The sequence below is a fragment of the Lissotriton vulgaris genome, chromosome 5 (genome assembly GCF_964263255.1).
Source record: "Lissotriton vulgaris chromosome 5, aLisVul1.2, whole genome shotgun sequence".
In the NCBI taxonomy this organism is placed as follows: Eukaryota; Metazoa; Chordata; class Amphibia; order Caudata; family Salamandridae; genus Lissotriton; species Lissotriton vulgaris.
Window position 1 is genome coordinate 1,695,778,174 of NC_141693.1, and position 13,571 is coordinate 1,695,791,744.

The following is a 13,571-nucleotide window of genomic DNA, read 5'->3' on the forward strand; positions in this document are numbered from 1 at the left end:
GCCGCGATACCCTGTTACAGCTCCCAGACCACCAGATGACCTCCTACGACCATATGAAAGCGGCCCTCCTCACCCGCTATGGTCTCACGCCCGAGATGTACCGCCAGAGGTTCCGAGACTGCACACGCATCCCGGGTACAACTTGGGTGGACTATGTAACGTACTTTAGCAGAGCTTTCGAAGGCTGGATCAAAGGAAACAACGTCACGACATACGAGCAGCTGTTCAATCTGATGGTATGGGAGCATCTGTCCAACAATTGCTTCATCGAACTACGCCAACACCTCCTCGACAGCAAGTTGACCGATCCCCGGCAGCTCGCAGCCGAAGCTGACCGGTGGGAGATAACCAGAGTGGGCCGGAATGGGTCCTACGAGCAAAACAGGAACAACAATGGACACCACCGACCGAGAGGAGGGGGAGGGGGCCAAGGACGAGGAAGAGACAACACTCCGGCCGCCCCCGCTGCCAGCACCACCCCCCCGGCCAACCGGGGCAGCACCCCGGCGCGACCGGGGTACAGAGCCAATGTCACATGTCACCGATGCCAGCGAGTCGGCCACTATGCAAATGACCCAAGCTGCCCACAGTATCAGAGTCCAAAACCCCGCCAAGTGGCCGCCGCGGCACTAGGGGAAGAACAGATCCCCGAGGAACAAGAAACAGACCAGCAAGAGTATCAAGAGTGGGAGCCAGCCGCCATGACTCTCGCGTGCTTAGGGGGAAGAGACATGGTCCCGCGGGTCCCCCTACCCGCTAACACCCAGAAGTACAGCCAATGGGTAAGCATCAATGGACGACGGGCCGAAGCCCTTCGGGACACCGGGGCCAGTGTGACAGCCGTCCGCTGTCACCTGGTGACCCCAGAACAATATCTACCGAACATCCTCTGCCCTGTGCGATCAGCTGACAACTCGGAAAGTCTGTGTCGGATGGCCTGCGTCCCCTTTGAGTGGGGAGGGGTCTCCGGCATGCTGAAGGTGACGGTCCGAGACGACTCCCCCGTGGACTGCCTACTCGGAAATGACCTGGAGAGCTCCCCGTGGGCAGCCGTGGAGCGAAAAGAACACTTGGGGATGTTAGGCGTCCCGGACTGGGCGTGCGTCACCACCCGGTCCATGGCCGCCCGGGCCAACCCTCACCCAGAAGAACCAGAGTGGCCGGCGCCGCCGCCTCCGGTCGCCCCAGCCGAGACCACCGACCAGGACACCCCCCTCGAACCTGCTCAACCTTCCGACATCGCTAACCTTGACCAGTGGGCCCAAGAGGGGGGACCCACGCAAGAACAATTTCGCCGGGAGCAGAAGGCCTGTCCCTCCCTAGAGGGACTCCGCCAACAAGCGCTCGCCCAAAGCGCAGGGGATACTTCCGGAACTCATTGGGTCTACTGGGACAATGATCTACTGTACAGCGAGCAAAGAATCGCCGAGCTAGGGGCCAACAGAGTACTAGCGGTACCCCTCCGTTTCAGAGACTTCCTGTTAAACTTGGCCCACGATGTCCCCCTGGCAGGGCACCTCGGACAAGATAAAACTTACAGCCGCCTAGTGACCCACTTCTTCTGGCCCAAAATGAGAAACGATGTGCACCAGCATTGCCGATCTTGCCCCACGTGCCAAGCCAGTGGGAAGAGCGGCCGCAAACTGAAGGCCCCCTTGCAACCCTTTCCAGTAGTCACGACCCCATTTGAGAGGGTCGGAATAGACATTGTGGGACCCCTAGACCCGCGTACAAAACAAGGCCATCGCTTTATTCTGGTACTGGTGGACCACGCCACCCGCTACCCTGAGGCTATACCTCTCCGGACCGTGACAGCCCCAGTGGTCGGCCGGGCCCTGATGGGGATCTTCTCCCGTGTGGGGTTCCCCCGAGAAGTCGTCAGCGACCGAGGCACGAACTTTATTTCTAAATACATGAAATCACTCTGGCAACAGTGTGGGGTCACCTACCGATTCACGACCCCCTATCACCCCCAAGGGAACGGACTGGTTGAGCGGTTCAACCGCACACTAAAAGGGATGATCGGGGGATTGGAAGAGCCCCTCCGTCGCCAGTGGGATGTACTGCTGCCGTGCCTCCTCTTCGCCTACCGGGAGGTCCCACAAAAATCACTAGGCTTCAGCCCATTTGAACTGCTATACGGGCACCCAGTGCGGGGGCCGCTCAGCCTGATCAAAGAAGGCTGGGAGATGCCTCCGGCCAAGAACCCTCCAGACGTCTTCCGGTACCTCCTCACCCTCCGCAACCAGTCCCAGCGGTTCAGAGACCTAGCAAAAGCCAACCTAGAGGCCAGTCAAGAGGATATGAAAAAATGGTATGACCAGAACGCCTCATCCATTGAATTCGAGCCGGGGCAACAAGTATGGGTAATGTCCCCCACAGAACCTTGCGCTCTCCAAGACAAATGGACGGGGCCCTTCAAGGTGATCGAGCGCAAGGGTCCTGCCACCTATCTGATCGATATGGGGTCCTCCCGGAACCCACTCCGGGTCCTCCACACCAACAGGCTGAAACCTCACTTTTCACGAACCGAACTCAGCCTACTGATGGCCACAGACAACGGGGCTGAAGACGACTCCGAGCCTCTCCCTGACCTCCTGCGGACCCAGGAGCAAGATGGCTCCGTAGATGGGGTCCGCCTCTCGGAGACCCTCACCAGTGAACAACGCCAAGAGTGCCAAGCCCTCCTGTCACAGTTCGCCAGCCTGTTCTCCCTCACCCCAGGTGTCACGTCCTGGTGTGTGCACGATGTGGACACCGGAGATAGCCCTCCTATCCGCCACCGGGCCTACCGCGTACCTGATCGGGTACGGGCCTGCATCCAGGCGGAAGTGGCCAAGATGCTCACGCTCGGGGTCATCGAGCCCTCAGACAGTCCATGGGCCAGCCCAGTCGTGCTGGTCCCCAAAGCAGCCGCCCCCGGAACCACCCCCGAACTCCGGTTCTGTGTCGACTACCGGGGCCTGAATGAGGTCACCCGGACGGACGCACATCCCATCCCCCGGGCAGATGAACTGGTCGACCGAATGGGAGCTGCCCGCTACCTCAGCATCTTCGACCTGACAGCAGGTTATTGGCAGATCGGCCTCACACCCCGAGCACAGGAACGTTCTGCCTTCTCCACCCCCGATGGCCACTATCATTTTACGGTCATGCCTTTCGGCATGAAAAATGCACCAGCGACTTTCCAACGGCTCGTCAATAAGGTCCTGGCGGGGCTCGAAGGGTTCAGCGCCGCCTACCTAGACGACATCGCTGTGTACAGCCACCACTGGACCGAACACCTCCACCACCTCCGAGCAGTGCTGCAAGCCCTTCAACGAGCTGGCCTCACGATCAAGGCCAGCAAATGTCAAATTGGACAAGGGTCTGTGACCTACCTCGGGCACCAGGTGGGAAGCGGCCTAGTGGCCCCCCTACAGCTAAAAATTGCGGCCATCCAGGACTGGCAGCCCCCTATCACCCAAACCGAGGTACGAGCATTCCTGGGCCTCACAGGCTATTACCGAAGGTTTGTAAAAGACTATGGAACCATAGTGGGGCCTCTCACGGAACTCACGTCAAAGAATCAACCAAAGAAAGTGAACTGGACCCCAGAGTGTCAAACGGCATTCGAACAATTGAAGGCCGCCATGTGTTCCGCTCCTGTGCTCCAGGCCCCCGACTACAGCCGGGAGTTCCTCGTCCAGACGGACGCCTCCGACCAGGGCATTGGGGCGGTCCTGTCCCAAGTGAACACCGAAGGCCTTGATCAACCCGTGGCCTTCATCAGCCGGAGGCTCCTACCCCGGGAGCAACGCTGGAGCACCATAGAGAGAGAAGCATTCGCAGTGGTATGGGCCCTCAAAAAGCTCCGGCCCTACCTTTTTGGCACCCACTTCCGGGTGCAGACCGACCACCGACCCCTGCAGTGGCTGATGCATATGCGGGGGGAAAACCCAAAATTGCTGCGCTGGTCCATCTCCTTGCAAGGTATGGACTTCACAGTCGAACACCGGCCAGGACCAGACCACGCCAACGCAGACGGCCTGTCCCGGTTTTTCCGCCTCGACGACGAGAGTCCCCAAGAAGATGGGTAACTCTCCCCGCCTTCAGCTGGGGGGGACGCATGTTGGACAGGCCACATGAAGGGCCGCTCTCCCCCAGCCCAACCAGGCCCGAGAGCCGCCACGACAGTACCACGCATCATCATTGTACATCTGCTGCCCTCTCAGGGCCCCTGCCTGCGAAGCAAGCTAACCTCGTGGGCCCGATCCACTGCCGGCCCACGCGGCCAACCTGAACCGCCATCTTGGACACTTCACCACGAGGTCGCCTGGCCCCCGATCGACCCCGACCCTGGGCCTGGCCCGGCCTCCGACATCTCGGCACCACCATCCACCCAGGAGGTGAGCGGGCTACTTGGCAAGTCAATGGGAGAAAGAGGTGTCGATGGCTCCCCCCGCCAAGTGCCGCTCGCCCATCGCCTCCCCGGGCGCTGGCTCCACCCCCCTGCTGGGTGTCTGGAATCCCGCATCCCGGACCCCCAACCTCCAAGTGCGAGGGTCCGGACATCAAAGCACGCCAGCCCTATAACTGGGGCAGCTCCAGAGCAGGAAGGCAGTTGTATCTTGGAGTCGAGAGACGTAAAGAGGAACTCATCCTGAACGGACTACTGGCGCTGCCGTAGCTCTGTCCTGTGCACCATCATCCTGCCTGTTGGCGCTGCCACAGCCGTCGTAACCTTCATCCTTCGTCGTCGTCCGGATCTGCTGGCGTGGCCGCGGACCGTTGTAACCGTCATCTTCATCGGGACCTGCAGGCTCCGCCGCGGACCGTCATCTTTCATCCGACCATCTCGGGACCTGCTTGGCTCCTCCACGGCCCGATCATCAAGAACGCCGAGCTCAAGGATTGAGAGCTATTTTTGGACTCACCGGTAACTAAAGACTGTCCCGCTACCCTTTTCCTCAACCAAAGACTAAGCTAGAGGGGACCCCTGAGTCCAGACCTCCTTGTACCATATCATCGTAACCTAAGAATTGCATATAAAGTCTCGTTAACCTTCAGTCTTGTGTGGTGTCCGTCTGTGGGGGGGAAGTTATTCATCTGTACAGTCGTTGGAGACGGCTCTCCCTGGAGACCTCTCCCCGTACCTCGGCCGACCCTCCCGGTCCGTCTAACACCTGCTAAAAATTGAGATCTTTAGAGAGGATGCCATCAACTCTACTTTTGTGAAAAATTTGGGAGAGGCTTTCTGTTTAGCAAAAATTAGTGCAGAAATGTTATCCTCTTGGACACCGGCACAACTCAAACTATTTTTAAAAACATTTTCTCCAAAATTAAGTTATGAGCTAGATCATTTACATTGTACTAAACTATCTTCGTACAAACCTTACGCTGATTCCCAAGAATATAAGTTAAAATTGCCATATCTGGAATATACCCTTACCCATGGCGTAAGGCGTACGATCATGATGTTACGTCTGGGTATTCTCCCTTTGTTATCTTTTACCTCCACCTGGAAACCAAACAGTTCCTCTCAATGTAACCTGTGTTCGGGGGGTAAACAGAACTTAGAACACATGCTCTTTGTATGTCCAAATAAAGTTGTTGTTACTGCTAGGGTAACATGCCTAGAACCAATATATCGGTCCTGCAGGATCACGAAAGCAAGGGATTTCATTTCCATGTGTGCTAATCCACCTAACGAATATGTTTGTAATAAGATTTATAAATTTTTTAAAATAACACTGAAAATGTATTAAATTGTATGTAAATGTAATATGTATTTTCTTTTTAATGATTTTGTGGTCCTCGAAAGAGTACCGAAACAAAATAAAAACTTTGACTTTGACTTTGAAGAATCTGGGATCTAGGGCAGATAGAACCTGGTTCAGGGTAGCATTTTGAACTTGTGTAGGAGGACATTGAGAGGGCACATTATCTAGGATAGGACAGAGGCTTGCATTCTTTGACACATGGAAGTAGTAGAAATAGCACCCAGCCTCTACTTCCAACGCCAGCACCATCTCTATGGTTCCTCTGGCCAAATGAGCCTACACTTCCTGAAATAAAATGGACATATGATCCGTTGGAAGTGGTCTAAGGTCGGAGGTAGACGCAGTGGGTGAAACTAAATGGCTGGGTATAGCCTGGTTGGACAATCTGCAAGACCCATTTGTGGAGTCTAATGTGTAGACACACTCCTGCAGAAAGTGGCTGATCCTGCCTACCAGATGGTTTTGCGCCGTTAATAGGTGCACTAAAGAGGCTTGCAGATTGTAGCCAGACGGGTACAAGACTGGGATAAGCGATGTCTCTACTGGCCAGGTCGTTGTCTGTTGGGCCCACGTCCTGACCACGAAAGGGCTAGCAAGCCTGCTGTGCAGGGGATGGGGCCTGACGCTGCCAATATTCCATGGCCCTAGTATATTCAAGAAAAAGGATTACATCAGTGGGGGATTGCCTGATGGGTGCAGAAAGGCCCAAGAAGCATGCCTTGGCTGAACTCTCCTTAAAACGCTCAAGGGTCTAATCCGCCTTCTCACCAATCCGCATTGCCCACCCTCAAGACAAGGCTGGCTGAGGAGAACATACTCTTTTCGAATGAGTCTATTCATTTTTACATGGTTGAAAAAGCATTAGAGTTCACTTTACTGGTAAACGCCTGTACCACCAGATTAACAGGTGTTGAATGCTGTGTTCAGAAGTCCAGGTCTCCTGGCACGGATCTATAGCGCCAGGCTACCTGGTGACTAAACATGATATAGCTCAAGTCTGCAGCATGGTGTCAGCGAGGGCTTCAAAGAATGGCAGAAGAAGCTAAGTCAGTGCCTGACCAGGCTATGCGATCTTTGTCAATACATATGTTTTTACTTTCATAGTGGGGAGGGGAAGATCAAGGACTCCTTGAACACTGTAGCAAATGAATGTTAGTGGGGAACAACCTAGTATCAGGTGAGGTGTCAAGACTGATGGCACCCTCTAGGTTCATGTACCAGTTATCATCATTTGATGAGGGAAACTCTTCACCATCCCGACCACTGTCGTCTCCATAAGGCAGTCTCTGGTCAAAATAAGCAGCAAAAAGTTGGTGTAATATCTCTGCATGACTGCACAGGAGTTGATTGTGTCGGATTCAGAGGGATAATATAGAGGCTGTGGCACATCAAGACATCGCCTCGATCAAGATGACGCCGGCTCGGAGTCGGACACTATAGTGGGTTGCAGGTCTTTCTCTGGCTTCGGTGCCGGGGTGAACACTCAATGAACAGGCACGGATTTCAGTGCCGGTCCCAACACGGAACATGAAGAGAATTCAAGGGATCCAGATGGCTTAAAGGGAAAACCCCTTGGCAGTAAACAGACTGGGAGCCCTTGCGGCCTTGGGGCCTGAAAGTGCAACAGAGGGGCCTAAAAGGGTGCCAAAGATATCCAGCATGGTCTCCTGAAAGGCCTCAATCTGTTGAGACATAAGCTTTCCAACAAAAAACTGGAAACAATGCCATATCAGCAGCTAATCTCATTCCTGTTTAGCTACAGCAAGCAGACATACCTCAAATGACATCTGCAGTGTTGGCACAGTGAATTATTGGGTGGTAGCAATGTCACAAGGCACAGTAAGTGCAGATGGTGCTGGCCTGTTCTAGGCACACCTGTTATGCCAGGGTAACACAGAAGTGTAAAAAGCCAACCTATTTCCAAAGAAGGGAGACAAGAGCTTATTCTTTTAACCCAGAGCAATTCATTGAAAATGAGGGATCCCTTCAAACCACTTGTGCCAACAGCAGTTTTAGTCTCAGCACAAAAACGAAGGCATTCTACAACTGTGATATGCAAAAGTAAAACGTTTAGGAGGTGGTTTGATATGGTCCGGAGAGAGTTCTGTTGGGCTGGTAGACTATGGCTTAGTATTGGCACAACAAAGACTCCAATACCAGGCGGCTTCCCATTTCCAAACTATCTGGAGAAGGATTTCCAAATTGCCTGTTTTTTCCAGCTAATGGGCAAGCAAAAACCCAAAGGCTCTCTGGTCACTTCACTTGGGTATGAAATGTACACAATGGCAGTCATCGATGACCCTTTATTGGTTTATCAGACATTGTATATACCTCTGTGTTCGGAACCAGAAACCAAGCAGCTGAGAGACACGACAGCCCGGCTTTCATTGATCCTCTTCTCAACAATCACCCTTTACTCACAAAAACTATTTCAAAAGGTGAAAAAGGAAAAGATAAGGGCAAAAAAGTAAAAAAATGCTGGAGATGTATCAACGGTGAACTAGGAAACTGTAGCATCACGGAGATACCTGCTATTCAAAATGCACATTTTACACCAAACAATTTAATCGACACATACATTAAGATTTCACAAAAGATGCAATTGGCAACGGTCTCCATGGGTGACAGTAAAAGAAAATGGTCATCGGGCTCCGACGGCTGAGCCTGGAATCTTTGAGGAGGTACAAGTTGTGGGCAGTGAGGTAATATTTCTGAGCAATACCCCTTAAAATAAGTACAGAATAATAATTGCAAAGTACTTTAGTTGAAGAAAAACCCAACACTATGGAATAAGATATTAAGCTTCCACAGGACCAGCTCACTGGTCTTAAAGAATCAGACAGTACACTCAAAGTTCATTTCTTTACACTGTTTTGACGAGACAAGGCCAACAAACCAATCCACCATTGTCTGCAGATTCTGAGAGGGCTCCCACAAGAATCAATCTATCAGTGTACTCCGTCACAGCAGTTCGTTATATGGAATGCTATCAACAGTCATGTACACGAGTCATATGTACAGTCCAAACTATCACTCGTCCACAAAACTGACCATGAGAGGTTGTGTGGCCAGGCTTCAAATACAGACCTGCCATCTTGAAAATAAAATGTGTTGTGTGAGAAGGGGGCGTGGCCTTGAAAAGGGTGGGACTTTATGGTGATAACTACCTCTAAAGCCCGCCAGCCTCACCCCATCCGTGCCCCGCTCTCATCGACCTTCTGTCCCCTCAAAAAAATAAAACATAAAAGCTGCTGGAGTTGGTGCAGATGTCCTGGGGCGTTTTCACACTTCTTAATGGACATCAGCTGCTGACTGCCTCCAAAGAGGAGCTGGAAATCCACACTTTTGATTGGTTTCCAGCTCCTCTTACCTGCCACCATGTGATTTCGGCTCTTCACCGGGGACCATGAGAAGAGAGACGAAATCGTGTGGTACGTGTGATTTGACATGTATGTAAAAGTTTTGAGTCACAGACAGCAAGAGGTGAGAGTATCATCATATCTTATAAGCCTTACATTAAAAAGGAATTAAAGCGTCAACTGAACTTAATAGATATGTCCCATTCAAAAGATATCAAGTATTCGATTTAATACATTTGGGAGAAAAAAATGAACTGCTGTTCTTTGGCAACACAGAAGTAGAAGTCTACGTACCTGTGGAAGGCTGAAGGCGATAGTGCCAGGAAGTACAGAGTGATGGGTTTTTACAGTGAAAATGAATTTGTGGTTGCCAGCGGTTCGCACTGTAACATGCCTAAGAAAGGAAAATAGGACAAAGTCAGTATTTTCTGTAAGACAGGAGTGACATACGTTTCACAAGTGACAGAAATCAATTCAACACTTCGCCGTCAACAGTTCTACCCACCCACTCAAAATATCATGACATATCATACAAAAGAAAGTCTGCTAGCCACGAACTAGGTATATAATACATGGAGGCAAAAAAAGAAGACCGCACCTGCATGCGAAGTACATTTGTGGGAATGTAGCTGTATCTACTAATAACAATGGGCACAACGCTTAGCAATAATGTCACTGATAGAAAACAGAATACTCCACTCAGCTGGCCAACCAAGCACAGCACAGTTAAGTAAATCATGGATAGTCCTGTGCGTCACATGGCGAAGTCAGGCCAACATGTTCCAGCATGTGCAAATGCTCGGGATGCGCAGACACAAAGTTTTAGGTAGGGGTAGGAAAGAGACACTATAAGCACTGAAGTGACAGGACACTAAGAGGGTAAAAGACATCTTGTCAACTTAAGATAAATGTAGTTTTACATTCTGCATAACATTTGTAAAGTAATGGTGGCCATTATGTAGATTCCTGGGGGTGGCAGCCGTATAGACGTCCACCCCCAGGGTGCCTCGGTGAGTGCTTTATTTCAGACCTACGGTGGTCGGGGATTGGCCCTCGGGAATCAAGGGCAGGGTTAAAAAGGTTAGGATAAGAGGAGGCAGTTGGTGACACACTGCATCACACTGTGGTCCAGGTTAGGCAGGGGATTTCAGTTTGGACCCAGCCATATTCAAATCAGCATGGTAAGCAAAACTGATGTATTGAGGCCCAGATCTCTGACTGGGGGTTGAGTGTTTGATATTGTTCAGCATTCCATCCATCAATTATTCTTTTTGCAATTGTCACTCCAAGTGGGAGGGGGATGCCCAGACGTGGGTCCTGTGCTCGCCATGCCTCTAAATTCAAGCTATACCGGCTGATATGGGTTGATACCCCAAAATCGGTCCTAGGAGGCTTGTTTCTGGTTCACGGAGGACCTGGCCTGGCAGTTCGGGCTGGACTGTTCCCAAGGGTACCATGATCAGGACTTACTTGCAAATGGCTGGGTCCAAACTGGAGAGGCGTGGAGAGCAAAAAAACGATGGAATTAGGCCCATATCTCTGACTGGGGGTGAGCGTTTGATATTGTTCAGCATTCAGTCCATCTTTTTTTTTTTTAGCTGTCACCCAAAATGGGAAGGGGATGCTCAGACTTGGGTACCATGCTTGCCATGCCACCGGATTCAAGCTATCTTGACAGATGAGGGGTGAAACCCCAAAACCGGTCCTAGGATGCTTGTTTCCGTTCCAGGGAGGACCTGGTCTGGCTGTTCGGGCTGGACTGTTCCCAAGGGTAGCATGATTAAGACTGATTTGCATATGGCTGGGTCCAAACTGGAGAGGCGTGGAGAGCAAAAAAACGATGGAATTAGGCCCATATCTCTGACTGGCGGTGAGTGTTTGATATTGTTCAGCATTCAGTCCATCTTTTGTTCTTTTTGTATCGGTCACCCAAAATAGGAAGGGGATGCCCAGCCGTGGGTCCCATGCTTGCCATGCCACTGGATTCAAGCTATCCTGCCAGATGAGGGGTGATACCCCAAACCGGTCCTAGGATGCTTGTTTCCGTTCCAGGGAGGAACTGGCCTGGTAGTTCGAGCTGGATTGTTCTCCGACGGAGCTGGGTCAAGACTGATTTGCATATGGCTGGGTCCAAGCTGAGGTGGAGTGATGAGCATAAAAGAGATGGATTTAGTCCCATATCTCTGACTGCGATGAATGTTTGAAACTCTGTTATTTTTGTATTGCACACATACAACTGGAGTTATGGTTTTATAAGTAACAGTGTAGTCAATTGAAAAAAATAATTGTGACAATCTGTTACTTGTAGGTCGAGTTGCGTTGTACCCGTGCAGGCTAAAGGTGATTGGGGTCCCAAAACCAAGCCACAAAAGTCAGTTCAATTTTAACTGGCCCGTGGAGCCCTGGTACATAGTTGTCCTGGCTGTCCTTGGTGCTGAACAGGGGCAGCTGGAGAGCTGCGTTTACTACTGAGAGAGTGAAGCTGGCTGCGGACATCGATCGATGGTCGGATAGAATTCCCTCTTAATGCAGTGTCGAGTAAAGGGGTATGTTGCCGGACTGAAGACCAACAAGTGTTGGCAGCAATAAGCAGTGTTGAAAGTAACTTCGACGTCCGGTGGCCAAGGGGAACAAGGTAGCTGCCTGTAACTTCGTGGAAGGCAGGACTACAGTTCACACAATGCACTAGACCATCTGTATTTGGACGATCCCATGGAGGGCTCGAGGCCAACGATTCTTCGGATCTGGAGGTTTGTTTTACCTGCAGTTTGCAGGGGATTAGTGCCACTAATCCAGGGATTTCTAAGGGTGCTTCAGGCTCCCACATGAGTCCCTCTGCCAGGAAGTGTTGAGCTTCAGCCAAGGACAATGCTCGATCACGCAGTTCTAAGTCTATTGCCACAGGGACAAAGTATCCCTCTTTTGCCTTGGTGCCTTGGGCAAAGTCCTGTTGTTGCAGTCTTGGTCCTTCCAGGTTGCAAGTTGTTCAGAAAGGCGGTTTAGGTGTCAGGGGGTCTCTTAAATCCTAAATTTAAGGGAGTGAGGGGTGTGGGAGCTAGTAGCCAATGGACAGCTAGTCCCCACAGCTAGCCAGTCCCCGAGGTGACCACATCTGGGGTTGTGGACCACCTTTCCTACCCAGAACCCCCTATTCTGCCACTTATAAAGATAGCAGAAGTCACATTTTAAAGTACAGACCAGGCTGCTTATCCTGGAGGTGTGGCTAGCCTTTTGGGGGTGTACACCCTTGATGTGGCAGTTCACTAGCCTGCTTGGGAGGAGGCAGGTGGGACCTCCTTCTGACCCAAGCCTTTTTCCAGACTCCCGGGAGTGATCACACCACTGGGCAGGAAGTCAGATTCCTGTCTTGGTGGCAACAGGCTTGGGTAACACTGGCTTGACAGCCAGAGCACAGAGAACCTGGCGGGCAACCTCTTAGGTAGCCACCTGGATGCATGCCACATCAACCAGGACAAGAGATTGGTGTCGGAGTGAGAAGGTGCATTGTTTGATACCAAACATGACCTATTTTGGCAGTACCATAATGGAGCTGCAAACCTCGAGAATGCCCAGTGGCAGCCCATGTTGTCCCATAGACTGCTAACACTTCTAGTAGTTTCCAAAGAGGAACGCCACTGTTGGGACATATAGGTTTGCACTTTAATGTCCTCACTCACCTTAAATATACTGCGCCTTGCCTCCTGGGCTAAGCCGGCCTTCCTTAGGTGTGTCTGACATATCATAAAGATAGTCTATTGACTGTGCCACACATGGTGAGTGTACAGTCATGTTCGAGCAGTGTGCACTGCTCCTGCAGTCTGCAATGGCAGACCTGCGGTCAGTAGTTTACATGGGTCACTTAGGCTGGCACAAAACCATGCTGCAGCACTAGGGACCCCTTTACCACCCATGTCCTGGGTACCACTGCCATCATATACTAGGAAGAGCACTGGCGCTGCAGCCTGGTTAGCAGGCTTCAATGCACTATCTGAGTCGCAAACCAGCATTGTGTAGTCCAAATGGGGGCAACAAGTGGGGGGGCATCTTTAAAGAGCCCGGTTTTCTTACATTTTGGTTTTTAGGTTGCGTGGCGGGACGCAGACAGGCATGTTTCTATGTATGGATTATCAGTCATTACATTGTTAAACGGACAACTAAGCAGGCAGAAGCTTGTATTTTTGGAAAAAAACGTGGGTTTTCGGTCCACGAAAATTAAGATTGAATGGGAGGGGGGATGAAATGGGGTCAACTATTGTCAGGGGTATCTACCCGTGCACATAGAAGACCCTTTCTTGACATATTATTAATTCACCCTGGGGAGAATGATTTGTTGCAGTTATCAGGGTTGGGGCTATTGAAAGACATGAAGAATGATTCAGAGATGATTGGTCACATGCGGTCAAGCACTTGTCTGTTTTGGACAGTTTTCATGGCACATGGATTTGGCGGG

The 13,571-nt window shown here is 51.3% G+C and overlaps 1 protein-coding gene across 1 annotated transcript in view; it reads right to left on the reverse strand.

Moving 5' to 3' along the window:
- The window catches only part of NSF (N-ethylmaleimide sensitive factor, vesicle fusing ATPase), a 696,320-nt gene that overhangs the window by 524,904 nt on the left and 157,845 nt on the right, over nucleotides 1-13,571 (reverse strand). Inside the window, exon 3 of the mRNA XM_086923839.1 lies at nucleotides 9,416-9,515. Coding sequence (XP_086779965.1) covers nucleotides 9,416-9,515 — 100 coding nt within the window. The remainder of the gene's footprint in view (nucleotides 1-9,415; nucleotides 9,516-13,571) is intronic.